The following is a 20,567-nucleotide window of genomic DNA, read 5'->3' as shown; positions in this document are numbered from 1 at the left end:
ACTGATCATTAGGTTAACTGAAATGATTATTTTCATGTCATTCATTAGCCCCCCTCCCTGCTGCTTACGTGACAGATTACTCCACTTCTAAAAAATGACTTTAGTGGTCTGGGAGGGCTGCCTTTCTTTCAGATGAGCCCACTTTAAAAGTCTGATAAACCGCTAACCCCTCACCCCCATCCGACGGAGTCAAACCGAGTTCAAGTGAAGCAGGCAGGCAGCAGCCCTCAGCTTTCAGGAGGCCTCGGCCTTCGGCTTTGCCTTCTCCAGCTCCTCTCTGTGGGTGGCGCTGGCATGGAGGAACTCCCTCCACCCTCCCTCCACAAAGCCTCTCTTCATGCCCACTTCCACCCCCACCGTCCTCACACGCACTAAACCAGGAGCGGAGGGCTCCAGTTAACTCCAGGGGATCCTTTAAACGTCCATCACTGTCCGAGCAGTCACTCAGCAGTCCACCGGGGTCTCAGCGGGTGGGCGTGAGCGAGTCAGTTAACCTGGGCAGCACCGTCAACCGCTCCAACGCTTTTGACTTTTCTTTTTTTTTATTTTTTTTTTACAAATCACAGAGGGACTATTCGACGAGCGTTCCTACTGCCTCCAGCTGACGTGAGTGACAGCGCGCCGTGGAGATCTTGAGTATGATATTTCGTTTAGAGCTCACCGGTGCAGGGTCAACTCGGGTTCCAAACAGCAGAGTGGACGGGTGAGATTCCCCCAGCATAATCAATGGTAGCTTGTTCATAAACCCATGGGTCAGATTATATATCTTAAATGGTATTTCCATGCTCAGTAATTATAGAAATTTCAGACGTGCTGATCTGATAGAGTTATGTTCAACAATGTGTTCATTCACTGTCCATCAGGCCTTTGGAATATGGCTTAAAAATACATTAAATAAGACATCTTATCGACTGTCACTGACATGCAGTGAAATTAAAGAGTAAAACTCACCGAACATGGCAACTGGGGTTGGCCCCTGTGTGTGTATGAAAAATATTGCCGAACCTGTAGTTTCTGTTCAGTTGTCCTCTGGGGGGAAACCCCATCCATGTGCTGTGTGATGGAAGTCTCGGGGCCTCCACTGTGCTCTGTACCTGATGATGAGTCACCGCCACACTCTGAAATGGAACCTTGTAATTCATCTCAACACGGCACAAAAGCCAGTAACAACTGGCTATTGTTTCCAAATGAATGGCTCAGCCCATTGAAATACACACACACACACACACACACACACACACACACACATACACACACACACACACACACACACACACACACACACACACACACACACACACACACACATACACACACACACACACACACACACACACACACACACACACACACACACACACACACACACACACACACACACACAAAAATCTGTCACTGTAAGGTGAATTTAGCCAGTGCCCATGGGCTGATAGGCCACTGCTGATAAATATGCCATGACTATGTGTAAAGTAAAATCATTTCACATTAGCAAGCAAACAATGATTTATGTATAAACCCATCCATTAAATGTAAGGGATAACGGCTTTCGAGGTGTCCTGTTATACAGAATTAATGGATGAGGGTGAGGCAAAGAACTTCACAGAGTCCATTAATTCTGTATAACAGGACACCTTGAAGGCCATTATTCTGTTTATCACCCGGTTGCCACTATAGGCAATAGTCATGCCTTTATAGCACGCAAAGGAAATAAGCGGTTCCGTTTAAAAAGAAGCCAACTTGTTCAGTTTGTTATACAACTTAGTTTGACCCAAGAACAGCGATAGCATGGACAGTTGATTCCATTGTTGCAAAGCCTGCTTCCAGGCTCAACCATCGTCCTACTATGGTTGTTATAGTTACCATTCATAAGCGTTGATATGTTGATTAAACCAAAGATCCTCCGCTTTAACCCTCTCTGATTAAACTTTTTTACCAGATCTACTTCATAGGTGTTCCGTTATTCAGAATGAATAGCCACCCCACCAGCCAATCAGAAAAGAGTATTTCTTCTCTCTGGGTGATAAATACCAATACTGTAATTGAGATCACCTGATAATATCCTATTACCAGAGATAACCATATACAAGATAACCAGGTGCATATTCACCTGGATCACTCAAATGGGCAGGTCTCACTAGTCTGAAGACAAACCAGGCTTTCAACTGAGACGTAATTCATCATGCACGCCTTTCAGCACATCACAAACCATGGTGTGGAATACTACGCCACCGCCTCTGCTGCTGTTTACAAGCTGTTCTGGATACACATGGCCGCCCAGTGCTGTGTTATGGCACCTAGCACGCATGCTTCCCTCTGCTCGGTCTCGCTTTGAAGATGAGAGAATAGACAAATGCGTCCCATAGGTTTCAGGGGGCACTTGAAGCCGGATCATAAATAATGCTGGGCCTAAACCAAAACGCATGTTCAACTCCTCTGTACGACTGGCTGATGTTCTCTGCCTTTGGCAGACTGTGAGACTGCATGTGTTGGTTATGCGCTCTGTGGTCAGTAGTAGGGGTCTGAAATCAGCCCCGTTCATCCATCTTTTACCTCCTCCAGGGACGTAATATCTCCCCTGGGGCAGGGACAAATGTCCTGAAACACAAACAAGCGAGTGGCACGACTCCGCCGGCATCACTAACACAGCATCTAACTGCTCTCTCCACATTTCCTCCAGCAGCGTTGTGATCCATGAGGCTTGTCAAACTGGTTGTGGACCACTGCAGAATCTGATACTCCCTGAGGCCGGCTCATGGAGGGACTGAGCATACCCAGGGTGAAGCGGTCAAGGTTAACCCTGGCCTGGAGGTGACTCTCTTTCTCTCACACACCGAGGCTCACTGCCAAAGGGATAACTTTGTTCTGGTCAGTGATGGCATTAACACAATATCAATGTCTCTGGTATGTGTGATAAATTGATTGGTTTAATGACTGAGACGTGAGACATTTAGTGAACTCAGAAGTGTATTCAACTGGGAGCAAATCCCATGGTATACACACCATTCTGTCTCTTTCTCTCTCTCTCACTCACTCATTCACTCTCACTCACTCTTAAACACACACACACACACACACACACACACACACACACACACACACACTCAAACTCAGAAATAAACACAGGTCCTTTATACTGTACACACACTTTCATGTACACACACTCACATGAACATACAAACACAAACATCCATCTAGGGAGACTTCTCCCCTGAAGTAGACCCCTCCTCTATTGGATTACAGATTACGTCTGGTTGACCTCGGCCTCAACTTGGGAAAATGGGAAAATTCTTGCTGATGTTCCAGAGGTTGTCTTTCGGTAAGACCCGAAGGAATGCGAGCTCTAAGTCCACTAAGGCAATGCAATGGTGACTGTATCATTGGCGCTTACTCCACCCAATAAGCATTTAGAACTGACCACAGGCTTTTCAAAAGTGTACTGTTTGTAAATATAAGAATGCTTAAAATGTTGAAAATGTCTTCATAGTCCAGAGAAACCACAAGCTATGTTTTTTTTAGATATCCCGGCACCCACTGACATGAAAGTTTGTAAAATGTTACGTCTAACATGTCTTTAACAGGACAGAGCAGTGAAGCAGTGGTAAATATTATGAGAAACTACAATTAATCTGACTCCATAAAATTAAGAAATTGACCTTGAATAATTACCAAGTAGTAGCAGAGTAGTGGCATGGCATACGAGGAGAGATATATAAATGGTGGTAAAATTCAGATAGGCATATACTACGAGTTGGATGCCGTTGGACAAAATAAGCTCAACCAAATAACAACAACAATAACAAATTATAACACAAGTCAGATGTTAAATACATCAGATAAAAATAATACATCAAATATAAAGAAATGAAAACAAACCACAAAGAAAGGAGAGAGAGAGAGAGAGAGAGAGAGAGAGAGAGAGAGAGGCCAGAGAGAGCAAGACCTACTCCAGAAGGCAGAGCCCAGTCAAATACAAGAGGCAGAATAGAGGAAAACAGAAAGGTGAGAAGAATCTGTGTTCTTCTCCTTATATAAAACAATTTAACTATTAACATAGTGACGGCAGATTATTTCTCCTTTGACAAATACAGTTCAGGTACAGTATCATGTGGTCCAGGAGAGTCCCGGGCCTGAGTTAGGCCCTCAGCAGGGTGACAAGAACCGAGACCAAATGGCAGCTGAAAACAGTGACTTTCAAATTCACTGTGTATAAACGGGGGTGCTGTTGATTATAAAAGCTTTTGTCACCTTTACACTGGTTTAGGTATGCAAATTGCTGACCTTACAAGTTCATTGATGATAAAGTGATGTTTATGATCCACTCCGCTGATTTATACACTCATGCCCGTAGGACTTGAAGATCTTTTCAAATGTATACAAGGTACACGAAGTAAACAACGAAGAACGAGTATAACATAAATTCAAAGTTAAACAAAGCCAGACGTCATGGATCTTGCTAAACATATTTCTGAATGAAATACAACCATTTTGTTGCTTTCCTTTGCTGGTATACTGCAGATGGAAAAGTCAAGAGTCAAGACAATATATATTGCGTAGCATAAGGGATAAAGAGTGTTTGTTCTGAACCATATAGCATAAATTTGGCATGTGAATTTATGTCTGTGTTATATGCTTGGGTGTTGCACATCAAAAGTCATGCGCCTGAGGATTTGCCAGCAGCCACGCGATGATAGCACTACAAACGCAGCATCTGCAACCCCTCCAAAAACACTGACAACAATTCAGGCGATCTGTTTGTGTTTGTTGGGAGCTGCCATGTCCAATTTATCTCATATTCACAAGAGACAGTGTACAATGTTACAAACTTAACCAGTGACCACATGTCATCAGTCACTTAGCGAAGACAAGCTCAGTTGAGAAATGTCGTGTCAGTGATAACCCCATAGATTTCTGTGAATATCTACGAAAGCCTTAGGGTTATGATACATGGGTTATGAAGATACAATAAATTGTTGAATGTGCCAGAACAGAACATCACCCAGCAACATGGTTCCAAAATTGCCTTGAGTATCATCAGCTTTATCCTTCTGTTTATATAGGTGTGCTTCATGTATAGTTGTGTGGAAACCCAGACGTTTTTACTCATTCCCATCATCAAGAAACTGCCCAGGTTCCCAGTGAAATGCATAAACAAACTGGGGTTGTAGCAGAACCAGATCCAAATAAAGCCCGCCATAAAATCAAAACCTGCACCTGCGGAGTCACATCACAAAGACTAGCTTAACTGGGGTTTTGGGAGTAAACATTCTTTTCCATTTTTCATGCAGAGCTCCTGATGTTGACTAATCCCTGAGTTCAGGCCCAGCTGTGCTCCCATGTGGGCATGTGCAGCGGTAAGTGCGGTGCACCATGGGATAGCTTGCTCAGATTATCCGGAGGTCTTGCTGGAGAGTGGCTCCCAGCATGTGAAAGTTCAGAGAAGGCTATTAGCGACTGGGTTCGACATCAAATGGGTATATGGGTACTTAGGGTAATATATATTGCAATAACAAAGTGGTTCAAATCACCAATAAAGTTAATTTATAGTTCTATCCAATCGTTCTTGCCGTTGGTTGTGACAAAGATTTGATTGATCTTCCCTCCGAGGGAGAACATTATTCAGTCTCAGACAAGGTTTATGCCTCCACTAACTTCATTTGTCTGCATAACCTGTCCCAAATTCCTAAACATGATTTCATTTATGATCCAAAAATGATTAAATTCTTCCTAATGAAAGAAAATGTCCGGTTTGAGATAGATGACAGGTGGAGCCTCACATTTACAAAAGCTGATCTACTTGTTGGCTCTGACCACTCCACTCAACTGGCTATACACTGACCAGACAAGCCAGGACCGAAGCTTTCCCATGTGAACTGAGATGTCAGTAATCCCCCTGCCTCGCCTGTCAAAACCTAATAATCAAATGGCAACAAAATCTAAATGACCCCCAACACACTTTCAGCAGCTTCATATATTTCTGAAAATAGAAACACTTACACTTGTTATACTTTTAAAAATGACATCAACTCGATGGGGAATGCAAGTCATTTTTAGACCTTGGGTGTTTGCTCATGTGGATGTGCTGATGGTCATTCGGAGCGAGCGCCTTCACCCCACATTGATTGGAATTCACCACCATCTCTGGCTCTGTTGGATGCATTATCCAACGAGGGGGGGTCTGCTGTGCCTCTGTTTTACGAGTGATTTCCTGTGATAACAGGGGTCAGGTAGTCCACGCCAAGAAGGCGCAGCTGAAAAAAAGTTTCCTCCTCTGGAGTGCACATGAACGAGGCTGCAGGGACCTTGGCCGCTCACCAGGGGAGTGGACATGCATGCCGGCCTTCCTCAGCCAGAGCAAAAACAGCCACATGGAAGTGTTCATATAGAATGCTCACAATCCATTTGCATGGTAGCATTTCGTATAGCATGAAGACTTAAGTCATTAGAAAAAATGGAGTTCCTATATGTATCTCAGTCTTTCAGTAGTCAGTCAAACTATTTACAGGGACTAAAGATTAGACACCACCCAATCGGCTAACTGAGCAAATATACAAACGATTCAGTTTGAATATATAGCTTGTTTAAGAGTTTTTTGATAGCCTATTAGTCCTCCCAATTACACCACGTTTATTATGGTTAGCACTAGTCTATCTGGATCACCACAAAACACAGATAAGTCAATTCGTGGGAGTTATTAGTTCTACTGCATGTGACTCCACACAAATTAGAAACATGGCTTGTTGGTGGAGGGTTTGCGTGTCGGCTGCAGATTACCATCGTCGCCATGACCAGATACATCTGTAGCTGCGCTGACGGGCGCGTGGAGCCAGGGCACATCTCCACTGGGAGGAGGGATTAAAAACAGACCGTGGCCAAAAAATGAAATGGCAGAAATGTGAAAAGTTTTCCAGTCTGGGGTGGGTGGGCATTGGTTGGAGGGAGCAGTAGCATTGCCCTGAGGCCTGGGCAACAGCACAAAACTAAAATCTTCACTAAGATATTATTTAAGCACAAGGAAACTCAGTTATACTCATTATAATAGAGACATTTAGTATTACAATATGATATTATAATGGAGACCATTTTGGGATTTGTATGTAACCACCTACGTTAGTTGAAGTGTCATGGTGTGTTTTAAAATGCTTTTCATCAATTTCATGTTTGTTTTTTGGTTTCGTTTCACACTTGTAGTACTTCTTGTTCATATAAATGTCTTTCACCTGCTTTGGATAAAATTGTTTTCACACACAATTGTTGTTTTCATATGTGCCCAGTCTGTACTGAGTTTATGCCACATCATTAAAGAGGTGACTCTATACACAGGTCTTCCACTGTCCCACAGCTGTAAAAGATGCAGCTGTCATGGCCGCCACATTCCATAAAGGAGCCTTGGTGTGTGCAGGGAATTACCGCAGCCCGTTCACCTCCGAGCGAGACCAGGTGTGAACAGCCCCGCAGGACGTCGGCCTCGCAGAGCTACATGTGCATCCAATCAGTCCATCACATCATAATCGACCCGACGGGCTGGAGATGAGATCTGCCAGGAGGAGAACAATTGGGACCAGGTCTGGAGCCTCCCGCCTGATGCCGCGAACGAAAACAAAAGGGAGCGGAGGAGGGTTACGTCGCACACTGATACCTCCGGTGTCAGGCCAACCACCATGTATCACCAAGGGCCCGCTGTGCTCCGGAGGTGAGCGATCTGTCAAAGTGGTGTAATGTGTGAGATGAATATGGATTGTGATTGAATTTAGTTTTTACAGTGGAGAGTAGAGCACCAACCGTGCAATACATCTATTCTACGCAGTACCTATAGAAACACAAATATGTATAAATAAGTGAAAGCATATGTGGGAATGTAAAAGTGGATAGAACCAGACAATATGTTTGGCTTTTGCACGATTTGTGTGTGCACAATGCACATGCTGTATGTGGGTGTGTGCCTGTCATTGTGTGCATGTTTGTGTGCAAAGTGTGTGTGTGTGTGTGTGTGTGTTCCTGTGACACTCTTATCTATCTGACAAAAATGCAGGTACCACTCCTATGCACGGAAATCCATCACTTCACACACGTGCGCACATGCATTCACATTCACACACACACACACACACACACACACACACACACACACTTCAACTTCAAACATGTGGTGTCCCAGCCCAGCAAGGTGCTCAAGACACTGCACCCCTCCCACACACACCCCCACACACGCCACCGCCGGGACACCAACACAATGGAAAGACAAAAGACAATAAAGCCATGGAGGAAGCTCTGTTCTCGGAAATGGCCTTTTTGTGATGGACTAATCTGCCTAATTGTTGCACATATGGTGTGGTGCTGTACTTACGTTAAAGTATATTTCACTTGGCGTCTCCTGAATTGGTGTTTCCATTTGAGTGAACTGAAAGGTCTCCTGTAACTCTGTCATTTGTTTAGTTTACAGAAATGTGGGAAAACATTAAGATATCACTTCAAAGGATATTTACACGAACTGTTGAATTGACAAAACTAACTCAAGCTTGGTCAGTTCTGGCCTGTGGACAGCGGGATCACCATGAGAGAGTTTATTTTTTAATTCCTTGTGATCTTTTAAAAAAGATGGATGTAGTGTCATAGAGGAGTTTGCCGATGTTTAATGTTTTCTTATGGTCAGCAAGTAAATGTAGAAGGGGATAATTTGGCAATATTTTGAAACCCTCAAGAGTTGTTGACCACAGGTCTCACAGCTGCAAGGGCACAGCTGTTTTGTGAGGCTTCATGCTGTTTTGACCATTAGATTTTTCAAGGCGCCACAAGCCTAATGTTTTGCTATTGAATCCTACTACATAATTATTGTCAAAACTGAACTGTGGTCAAAATATTTGTGAGCATTTGTAGACCATATGTTTTTTTTTTTAATCATATTTGCGTGTTTTATAAAAGCTTGCTGGTCAAAAATATTTGTGATCTGTCTAGAGAAAGCAGTCCATCAGTGTGATTTAAAACAAGGTGACCATGGGCTAGTGAGATGACAACATAGCCCCAATTCATAACCACTCATTTGTGAAGGAGTGAAGCCCACAGTTCAAGCGGTGTAGAGGAACTGTGCATGTCTGGCCAGCGGTCCCCCTGTGTCTTAACCTTTGATTCTCTTTTCTGTTGTACCAACAAAGAAATGGAGCCTTTTCAAACAGTTCTCTGTGTTTGGAAAGAAAATAGCAAAAGTCAGGATTAGGGTTAGGGTTCAAGTTTGAGGTAGGTGGAGGATTAATGAGATGGTTAAGAACAATCAAGGATTAAAATCCCACCACATGACCACAGCTGCTGAAATAGACATTCCAACATTTTCACACCAAATCTATTTAAATACCCCTTTGTTCATTTTTACACTCACTAAGAGCACAAATACACATTTACCATATCAAATTATAAAAATTGTGTCTTTCCAAGACTTCTTCATTACAAGACTTCGTAATGTTTTCCCTTGTGTGTTGTCTATCCACAGCATAACTGCCTCTGTATCAGACACTTTCCATGCAACACCTTCCCAGCAGTGGCTATCGTGATACTGCGACTGTCTTTTTTGTTCTAGCCCTTCATGTAAACTTTCTCACTTGTTATGACATACACCTGTTCATCAATCATCAAAAATGACACAAGGGGGGCATTCTGTGAAGAAAGACGGCTAATAACTCACTGCTGCGATTAAGGGTTTTACCATCTGAGGCCTGGCAGCCTTGGGACCCCCCACGCCCCCCACATCCCTCTTCGCCCCCCACGGTGATCCTGCAGGCATCACCCCTTTCTCCGTTCTCCGCAGCAGCACCATCTGTCTGTCTGTGGAGGGCCAGTAAAGCTGCAGGTGGAGGCAAATGAAAGGCAGCGGTCCCCCGCGTGATGCTGGCACTCAGAGGCGTGCAGCTTGTAAAACTGGAAAATACCTTGTCACCTGGATTGGCACCCCTTAGATCAACCATTTGTTTTCCCAAGGACTAATTAGCCAGTGACTGGAATATGGGTAGAGGTAGCAGTAGCTGACATGACAAAAATAATATCATTTAAAATATTTGACTAACGTATATTTTATATACATATAAATAATATACATTAGGCTATGTTTAACTTTCAATTGACGTGAACATGTGTAACCCCAGAACATGTAACAAAATGTCTTAACACGAACAGACAGTTTGTGCCTGTCCTTGCTGTTGGCTGTGCTCCCATTGCCGGCCTGTTATTTGTTGAGGATATCCCTATCATTAAGCCACCTTGTGATAAGTATGTCCAAGGGCGGGTGCTGTCCCGGAAGACAAACATCTTCAGAGATAATCAGGAGCTGCCATTGCTGTGCTGCGCAGTGAGGCTTCAGATCTCCTGCTGGGCTGCAGGGGGAAGATGGCAGATAGTGGAGGTGAAGAGGAAGGGGGAGTCGTCGTCCTCCTCGTCTTCCAAGTCCGGCCCGACGATCAACCTGACACAAAGCAGATGAAGGGAGGACACACACACACACACCCACACACACACACACACACACACACTCACACAGACACACACACACACACACACACACACACACACACACACACACACACACACACACACACACACACACACACACACACACACACACACACGCACTCTCACACACACACACACATGCCTATACGGAAGATCATGAGATGGAGCACAAAACAACTAAAGCCCTCTGAGCCAATTCTCCAGGAATGGCCTTCATGATAAAGTGCATTCCTATTTGTTCTGTGAAGAACAATGAAATCTCTCTTCCACTATCTGTTCAATCAGGAAATCCTTCTCATGATGACAAAACCGGTTGTAGTAATGTGATAACTAGGGTTTACATGGTCAGTTTTTTGTCATTCTGATTAAACAATGTGTGCCGTCTGTTTACATGGGGTACGTTCTATTCCAATCAGGTGCTCTAAAGTGCTTTAGAATCTCTGATCTATCTGATCGGAATAGCCGTTGCTTTACTTTTTCTTGAGAAGATATAGCAGGCAATCCAATTGACCATATATATGGCTGTTCAATACGGATAAGAACGGATTAAAATTCTAATTGGATTGGCAGTTTTAATCTGATCGAGCTGATTCAATTTTAATCGGAATAAAAGTCTAAAGTGTTGTAAACCAACGTATCACTATTTTATAACTTTATAATGTTAAAAACAGCAATAATAACAGAATTACATGGACTCCTAAAATAAAAATATATGTGAAGAGCATAAAATCAATCAAAATGGAAAATAAACCTATTCTAAGGGAAAATGACCCTTTCCTCCAATATGGTTAGTGTCATTAAAGTCCTCATAAAGTGTATTTCTCTCCTTCAAACAGTTGCAATTCAGTCAATGACTCTATCGGTGGGTCAGTGGGGAAAATGACTTTATGGCTTTGGGCACTGTCCTTTAACCCGGTCTTCCATTTTGTGCTTTTTCAGACAAATCCTCACTGTGTTCCAGCCCACCCGGCCCCAGCATAGCTGAGCAGTTAAAGTGTTACCAAAAGACTTGAAAGGCCACACAGATTCTTTCGATCCGATCTGACTCGCTTTGTTTACAGGGGTGGCTTTTAACCCTTCAGGCTTGCACAGAACACACACACACACACACACACACACACACACACACACACACACACACACACACACACACACACTCCTTGTGTTTCTGGACCACACATTTGGAGTGACATACAAGCTGAATTAGATTAATATGCTATAAACAATGTGCCTTGGAAGCATTTAAAACTACTTCAAAACTTTTAACAAACCTGTTGTGGATTATATATTAATTAGCCACCTGTACCAGGCTGGAATGGCTGGCGTGATTAAAAAAGCTGCTGGCAAGTGAAACAAACAGGAACGCGGGGGAAACACTTCAAAAGACGTTGCGAGTACAGGGAGTTTCACACACTTGGCATCCTAGCGGCTCTCAGCATTAGAGTCTCTTTTTTTGTCCCCTGGTGAACCTGAAATCCCACAGTGCACACAGTTCGTAGTTCTTGCTATGCCAGCACAAATTATGGTAATAAATATAATGACCTATGAATATAATGACCTATGACCCATCACTTTTTTATTTAATTGATTTTTATTTGATTTTATTGATTTAACACCCTCAGTAAAGTTTAGGTCCTACAACCCCTAATCAAAAAAAGTTGGGACGTTGTGTAAAATGCAAATAAAAACAGAATGTGAAAATCTACACATCTTGAAAACCCATGTTTAGCTGCAAAAAGGATGAAGACAACATATAAAATGTTGAAAAGTACAAATGTCATGGAAAATATATGTTCATTGAATCTGATGCCAGCAACATATTTCAAAAAAAGTTGGGACAGGGGTATATTTACCACTGTGCGGCTTCACCTCTTCATTTAACACAATTCTGTAGATGTTCAGGAACTGAGGAGACCAGTTGCTAGAGTTTTGTAAATTAAATGTTGTCCCATTCCTGCCAGATATAGGATTTCAGTTGCTCAACATGTTTGTCATTCCATGATGCACCTAATTTGACAGCTCTGGACTGTAGACAGGCCATTTTAGCACCTGGACTCTTCCTCTATCGAGATATACTGTTTAAATATGTGCAGAATTCATTTTGACAGGGGTTCCTGAAATATTCAAGGTCTTCCCTGGAAAAAAACATTGCCTGGGTGGCAATAGATACTCAAAACCTGTATACATCATCCAGAATTGACTGTGCTTTGCCAGATGTGCAAGATGCCCATGCTGTAGCACTAATGCACCTCCACACCGTCATAGATGTTGGGTTTCAAACTGAGCACTAAAACAAGTTGGATAGGTTGGCTACTTGAATAGGCCCTCTCCTCTTTAGCCCAGATGAGTCTATAATTTTCAAAAAGAATTGCAGATTTTGATTGGTCTAACCACAGGACGTTTTTCCTCTTTACCTCAGTCCATTTTAAAAAAGCTCAGGCCCAGATAAGACGGTATTTCTGTATCATGTCTGAATACAATTATGGCTGTTGCATGGTAAAGTTAACACTAGCATTTCTGAATTGAGTATCAAACTGTGCTCATAGACAATGGTTATTAGAAGTTTCAGTTTTAATGCTGTGCCATCTGAGGTCCAAAAGACCATTGCCATCCAATATTGTTTTTCAGCTCTATCCCATGTTTGCAAATATTTCTCTGGATTCTCTGAAGATTTTTATGATATTATGTACTGTAGATGATGAACTCCCCAAATACTTCATAATTTCATGTTAAGAAGCAAAATGACATTGTTTCATCATTGTTCCACACAGGTTTACACAGAGTGATGAGTAGGCTACCCCTTCTTTACTTCTAAGAGACTCTGCCTCTCTGGGATGCTCTTTTTCATACCCAATCATGTTGCCAGTTACCCTAATTAGTTGTGAATCCTCCTTTTGTTTTCTTTATCATTACACAACTTTTCCAGCATTTTGTTGCCCCCATCCCAATGTTTTTTTTAACGTGTTGCTGGTATCAAATTCCAAATAAACATATATTTTCCATGAAATAGTCAAATTTGTCATTTTCAACATTTAATATGTTGTCTGTGTCCTTTTTTAGGTTAAATATTAGTTTACAAGATTTGTAGATTATTACATTTTGTTTTTATTCGCATTTTACACAACGTCCCAACTTTTTCTGATTTGGGGTAGGCCTAAAGCTTGATATCATTTCACAACATGAACTTTTCTCTCAAAAGCAATTTCCATCAACAGTTGAGAGCCCTCATGAATCATGTACTGTATGACCCACACATTCACAAAGTTTATCAAACTTTATATAAAGGTCTTATGATGTTTTGTTATCATAATAGCACAATAACAGGAACAGCAGTTTATAGCTAGAGGGGGTCAACAGTGCCAGGGCAGTCCTTCTCCCTTACTCACATCCCCATTGAATTTCAGCATCTCTAATGTGAAATAAGTTATTGCTACACAAATACTAGTAACAATAAAGACTTCTCCTTTCACCCCAGGAACAAGAAACAGCACGGGCCGTTACCCACTGAAGATTAACCTCTTCGATGTCGAGGTGAATCACATCCATTTCCCATTCTCACACAGTGGCAGATTTAAGGACATCTTGAAGAACACTTAGGCTCCGTCATGGCCTAATGTTCCTCACACCATGAGCACCCTTGTCTAATGAGTGCACAGGAGGTCTTCATTGCTCCAAGGCCTGACCTCTAACCTGTGCCTCCAGGACTTCCCTTTTTTGTATTGCCTGACCTCACACACTCACCAGCTCCATCACACACACACAAGGCCTGGGGAGCCTCTACTTGTTGGAATAGCTTACCTGAATCAAAATGTTACAAACTAGAATAGGCTACATGGCCCATGTTATTATTATTTATGTAATTTTTTAAAATTATTTTTCTTATATATTCTTTCCCACTGAATTATGATGTTGAAGTATTCGTCAATTTATTAACGACATGAGAGAAAATGCATGAAGGAGAGAACCTTCGGAAAACATGAAACATCCATGACAGGAGAATGGAAAAAGAGAAAGCTTTCTCATGGCGCCATCTACTGGCTCACAATTCAGCACAACACGTCATGTGCCAAATGTAATTGCATTTCAATAGTGTACGTAATCTACTCTACCAGATAATAATGACAAAAAAACATTAATAGTCTAAGGGAAAAGTTGATTTGCCTACATCCGTTTTAGATATCGCAGTAGTAGGCTAGGCTACATTCTTTCTTTCTAAATGTGTGTGACGTGAGCTTTTACTTTGAAATGTAAACGAACAAGGAAGTTATGATATTTCCTAAGGTCGGTGGCCACGGGTCGGTGTCATCGAGCAATAACCAAGAGGCAAGCATGTCTTATTCTGCTAAAATTGGTCCCTCAATTCTAAGCAGCGATCTCGCGCAGTTAGGAGATGAGTGCAAACGAATGATGGAATGTGGAGCCGATTACCTCCACCTTGATGTGATGGATGGGTAAGTGTCCTACACTTTAAACATCGCCAGGCAGGCAGACAGTAAGATCTGCAGAAGTATTCTGCAAAACAGTCAAACTAGCTTATTAGTTGGATCCTTAAAGTGCATCAACATTGGGAACATGTAGGCTACCTCGTATGCAAGTGTCTTTTTTGTGACTTCTGGAAGGCTGTTGGCAAGCATAAAGTAAAGATCCTAGATTAATCACGTGTCAGAAGTTAAGCCAGAGGCCTTAGCTTGTTGGCTAATGTTAGCTTAATTCACAATACTCTTTAGACTTATGAGAGTCTAAGTCTACATTTCTTACACATTTTCTTCATAGCCACTTTGTCCCAAATATTACGTTTGGCCACCCAATGGTAGAATGTCTGCGGAGTGCTGTGGGTCCGGATCCTTTTTTCGGTGAGTTAACTTAGTGTCACAGATCGCAACATTGTAATCATTAGAACGTGAGCTCAAACAAAAACAAGGCGAAGTCTGAACAGTGATCGTATTGTATTCGTCCTTTGATGCCAGTCATGATCTCACAGTGTGTGAGACTCACAAACTCCCATTCTTAGATTAGCCTATTCATTTGTCTTTGTAAATGTTTACAAATACATTGTTTTGCATTGAGTGTTGACTCTGCTGTTTACTTAGTCACACGTTGCACTCTAGGCTATGGTTTGTTTCACTGTGTTGCCTAGCCTAGGCTACTTTAAGTTTCTTCACCTGGACAAAACGGGACAGTGTCCACAGCTTGTGTAAGCCTCTAATCACCTTGTTGCTTCTATCAGACATGCACATGATGGTGTCCAGGCCAGAGCAGTGGGTGAAGCCCATGGCCGCAGCCGGAGCCAACCAGTACACCTTTCACTTGGAGGCCACAACAAACCCTGGCAACCTCATCAAGGAGATCAGAGAGAGTGGCATGAAGGTATGTTTTCTGACAGCTATTTACATTAGAGAAAAAAAACCCTGAAGATTGAGGTCCTGAAGAAGGCCGATATGGCCACAACGCATAGGCCATTGTGTTTTTAATTAGGTACCATGTTTAATTAAAGGCTCGTCATATATTTTTCTAAATAGAGTGTCTTTGTCACTTTCATTTTTTTGAGCTATTTACAATGATCAGTGCATTTGCCGCCATTGTGATTGAGTTGAATTAGATCTAGTTGCATCTCTTATTTCTAACCTTACCTGTCCCATCTTAAAGCAAAAGCACATCAGCAAAAGGCATCCTTTACATCAACATATATCTTGATGGGCAAGTAATTGGAATTGATGGAGACACACATAACACTGGGTGTATAAGACAGCATCTCATGCACATATTTATGTACATAGTGTACATAGTGAAAGCATTTGTCGGTGTGTGTTTTGGAGAGCAAACCTGGTTAAACGTAATAGTTACTGTGACAGGTGGGCCTTGCTATCAAGCCTGGAACCACTGTGGAGGAGCTTGCCCCCTGGGCTAGGCAGATTGACATGGCTCTGGTCATGACTGTAGAACCTGGCTTCGGTGGTCAGAAATTTATGGAGGACATGATGCCAAAGGTAAGTATTCTTTTATGTAGAATAATTGATGGGCTGCTTTAATTCTTTCATTTTTATGCATATGATGGGTTGGAACACTTTTTTTCAGTAGCTGATGATTTGTCCTTAGTTTTATAAGAGTATTTTTCTTAATGACCACATTTATTCATTTTCTGTATTTTTTGCATTTTTGCCTTTATGCTTTTTTTATAAGGTCAGCTGGTTACGAAGTCAGTTTCCCTCCCTGGACATTGAAGTTGATGGGGGAGTAGGCCCAGGTAGCATTCACAGATGTGCAGAGGTAACCTTTTTTGGCCTCCTTTTTCAGGCACATTTCTACCAGATCTATCAGTGTCTTATCTTCTTTGAGTGCTGTCAATTTAACAAACTAAATGAATGAATAAACTGTAAATGAATGAAGTATTTTACTAAATCACTGTTGACACAGAGCACACCTTCTCTCATTTTTCGAGTAGGATCTATGGCTTTGCTCAATGATAAACACAATGAGAGAACATGAGCAAATGAGCAAATCCCCCCTGACAACAGCACTTCTCTATTCAGGCAGGGGCAAACATGATTGTCTCCGGCAGTGCCGTCGTCAGCAGTGATGACCCCCGCTCCGTCATCGCCCTTCTCAAGAACGTCGTCATGGAGGCCATCCAGAAGCGCTCTCTTGACCGCTGATTGGACAGCACTATTAGATCACCCTCCCCCCCACAGCCATTGGCCTCAAGCACCTGTGATTTTGATATTGATTCTCTGGTATCTGCTGGCTGCGTGCTGCATTAATTTTGATATTTAATGGTTGTCACAGTAAAAGTGAGGCCATCTAGAAGCCTCTGGTGCTTGAGGGGCAGCTTGGCCTTGGGAAGGGGGAAGGAACAACAGGGCCGCGGTCGGTCTTGAGGGCCCTTCAACGTTACAGCCAATGAGAGCCAACCACTGAATTGCATTTTTTGTCTTCAGAAAAGAACAAACTGAAAGCCTAATTTGGCCAGTTTGCTTTTGGTCAGGTTAACCAACTGAAGTGGTCACTTCTCTGTTCAGTCCATTGGTTGTGGCTGAGCATTTCTCTAACTCCCATCTTCACTGTCCCCTACATTCCCAGTGCATTATGAGTTCTCCTGTTCCATTTGTGTGAGGGGTGGCGTACTCTACCTAACAGGAGACCTGTAACACCTTCACAGCTGTTCTGGGGCTCCTCTGGTGCTGTCTTCTCATTCCGGCTTGGCATCAGAACAGTCTGGTTACCATTATACTGTTTGTTGATGTTCAATGATTACATTCCCTCTGATGAGCCTACTGCTGAATAATGTTTTGTGATAAAACGGTTAATACAATGAGTTGTTTTCTCACCCTTTGGTGTTCTTTTTTTATTTGGCATATGAACAGCATGCAAAACAGCTTGTGCTGTCCAGATTTTGAGGAGCAGAGGGAGTTTTAGCAGTTATGTTCATCAAGCCCATGAACATTTGAAGAAGCTTACAGTTAGGCAGTAGGGGAATGTATTTCTTAATGGCTATTTCTCTTCTTTTGAAGATTTTCTAATTATGACTGTAATACTGGAATTTTTAATTATTTAACGAGTATCATTCAACATCTTCTCAAGAATGTTTTTCATACAATACAGAAGCACCTTTTTGAGTGCACAACTGCCACTGCTGCTCACTCCAACACCTCCAAATGATCATAAGGATTCTCCAGCCTCTGTAGACTGTATGCAAGATTCGAGTGATAATAGCATCATGGTACTTGATAGTATTTATTTTGAAAAAAGAAGCAATATTGTGGTTTTATTATTAAGCTCAAAATAAACGCAAGGAGAATGATGAGACCGCTGCACCTGTGCAGCCGCTGCAACTCGGATGCAGTCTTGTAATTCCATTGATGGACACATTTCATGCACTTATTAATATGGAGCCATTTAAACAGCAGTTGTCAGCATGGAAAGACTTCGTTTTAAGCATGCACTCAATCTTCAGCTAATTACTGAGACTATTGCTGTTAAAAAATACATATTCTTCATTGGTCGAAAATCTACAGATTTTGGAAATTCTCCTGCTATTTGATGTAACAGTCGGAATGCATTATGCTGGTCTCTGTCTTTGCGTGGGTCCATTTTGATAATCCTCACTTGTGCTTTCTGAACCAGGCATGCTCTTGATGTTTCGCTAGAGACAGAAGTCAAAATAAAACCAAATACATGTGAAGCACATTCAACACACACAGTAAACTGAAAATCTCTACAACACAAAAGCATGACAAAGAAACAATAATTACTGTATTTGTTGACATTTGCTGAGAAAGGTATTAAAGGTATTTTTACTGCAGAGTGCTGAATGAAACTCTTGAAAGCTTGTTGTTATGGAGTAGGTAGATAACACATAGTTACATGGTCCTCACCTTAATCTGCTCGTAATCAGGAGAGGTGTTTGGTAAGGAAAGGGTTGCATATGGCCCTTGAGGTTCCTCTCGGGTCCTCAAAGTCTTTTTTTTTTTTTTTAGGTCCAATTGATATTTTTTTCACAACCAAAAAATAATAATTTTAGTTAGTCAAAGCAATTTCAACAGGAGACTATGTAGTTAACTATATTTCTGTTGAGTCCAGGGTGATTCCATTACCACTAGAGGAAAGGGAAATGACATACTTTTGTGTATATGAGGATAAAAAAGAAGAAATAAATAAATATACTTACAGTCAATCTTTTTACCAAATATGTGTTGATGACCAGGCCATGGTAGAACAGACAAGAAGAAATTAATGTCAAAATACAATAAATATTTTACTTGCTAATGATCTTTCCACTGTTCAGTGTTTCCCTTCTGATCAGTACGTACAGTGCCCCCCTTGGATAGTTCCTCGTATTGCTTTAATAAATGTAATCTTTGTCAATTTAATTTGGCATACAAAGTAATGATTGAGTTGATGTTCAATATGAGCGCTTGCACAAATACCCCCCCCCCCCCAAAAAAAAAAAAACAACAACAAAAAAAACAGTACTACTGGATTAGGTACAGAGGGAATATGATATATGCAGAGTTTAGGAGCCGTGGTTGAAGAGAGCTGAAATCTTATATGGATTTAGCTACCGGTTGGTAGGAGGTTTTAAATGAACTGTGCATATAGGATGCAATAGAAGAAATGCCTTTTGACAGTTTATTATGACCGCCGCGCAGCGAAGCGGCGGTCATATAGGTTTAGTCAGATTTTTTTTTTTTTTTTTTTTTTTTTTTTCTTTTTCGCATGCCCAAATTTCTGTCAATGAGTCCCGGGACACTGAAAGACCGGGGTACACGAAACTTGGTGGGCATGTAACCCCACATGGATAGCATGGAACCATCGTTTTTTGTTTTGATCTGTAGCCCCCCCGCTGGACTGGACCCCCCGAAAGGAGGGTAGGGCAGACACAGTTTTCTGTGAATATCTCGAGAACCGTAGGGTTTAGGAGGACCATTTTTTGGAAGTGTATGATCATTATGACACCCTCTGTATGCACGCCAAATTTTGTGGAATTCCGTTCATGGGGGGCCACACAATAAATTAATTTATGTTACTATACACCAACTGGCCTGTAGGTGGCCGGAGACAGTTTTCTGTGAATATCTCGAGAACCGTAGGGCCTAGGAGGTCCACCTTTTTTATGTATGTTGGTCTTAACGGGGCATGTCAACCCATCCCATTACCACTTATTTCATGTATAGCGCCACCTAGTTAAAAAATAAAAAGCAAAAAATTAGGTGTTTTCATCACAATATCTCTGGCTGACAAGGTCAAAACTGCACGAAATTAAAAGTGTAGGATCATTATGACACCCTCCGAATGCATGCCAAGTTTTGTGTACTTTCGTTCATGGGGGGCCTTACAATAAAATAATTTATGTGTACATTTAGTGACGTACACCAACAATGATTCCCGGGACACTGAAAGACCGGGGGTACACAAAACTTGGTGGGCATGTAACCCCACATGGATAGCATGGAACCGTCGTTTTTCGTTTTGATCTGTAGCCCCCCCGCTGGACTGGACCCCCGAAAGGAGGGTAGGGCAGACACAGTTCTCTGTGAATATCTTGAGAACTGTAGGGAATAGGATGACCATTTTTT

The 20,567-nt window shown here is 42.0% G+C and overlaps 1 protein-coding gene and 1 long non-coding RNA gene across 2 annotated transcripts; one reads left to right on the top strand and one right to left on the bottom strand.

Moving 5' to 3' along the window:
• Positions 1–14,760: 14,760 nt before the first annotated feature.
• On the top strand, positions 14,761–17,818 carry rpe (ribulose-5-phosphate-3-epimerase). Its single transcript, XM_076264353.1, has 6 exons — positions 14,761–14,945; positions 15,268–15,347; positions 15,722–15,861; positions 16,347–16,481; positions 16,675–16,761; positions 17,025–17,818. Exons 1-6 carry the CDS (start codon positions 14,761–14,763, stop codon positions 17,145–17,147), a joined length of 750 nt encoding a protein of 249 aa, XP_076120468.1. The 3' UTR covers positions 17,148–17,818.
• Positions 17,819–18,209: 391 nt separating this feature from the next.
• On the bottom strand, positions 18,210–19,197 carry LOC143100835 (uncharacterized). The gene is made up of 3 exons (XR_012981950.1): positions 19,160–19,197; positions 18,867–18,950; positions 18,210–18,634 (listed from the first exon to the last, which is right to left on the bottom strand). It is a non-coding gene; the product is annotated as an uncharacterized LOC143100835 (long non-coding RNA).
• Positions 19,198–20,567: the final 1,370 nt, after the last annotated feature.

The sequence above is a fragment of the Alosa pseudoharengus genome, unplaced genomic scaffold, assembly GCF_046254945.1.
Source record: "Alosa pseudoharengus isolate Yale_2024_CS ecotype anadromous, Long Island Sound unplaced genomic scaffold, YU_APseudo_1.1 YU_APseudo_1.1_scf_3, whole genome shotgun sequence".
In the NCBI taxonomy this organism is placed as follows: domain Eukaryota; kingdom Metazoa; phylum Chordata; class Actinopteri; order Clupeiformes; family Clupeidae; genus Alosa; species Alosa pseudoharengus.
The sequence above is the reverse complement of the archived record's forward strand: the minus strand, read 5'-3'. Positions and strand labels throughout refer to the sequence as shown.

Excerpts from the sequence above, each read along its gene's own strand:
- rpe (XM_076264353.1), top strand. The coding sequence starts at position 14,761 with ATGATATTTCCTAAGGTCGGTGGCCACGGGTCGGTGTCATCGAGCAAT. Across the intron at positions 15,348-15,721 it reads GGGTCCGGATCCTTTTTTCG|ACATGCACATGATGGTGTCC; the intron begins GTGAGTTAACTT and ends TGCTTCTATCAG. Across the intron at positions 16,482-16,674 it reads TGGAGGACATGATGCCAAAG|GTCAGCTGGTTACGAAGTCA; the intron begins GTAAGTATTCTT and ends TTTTTTTATAAG.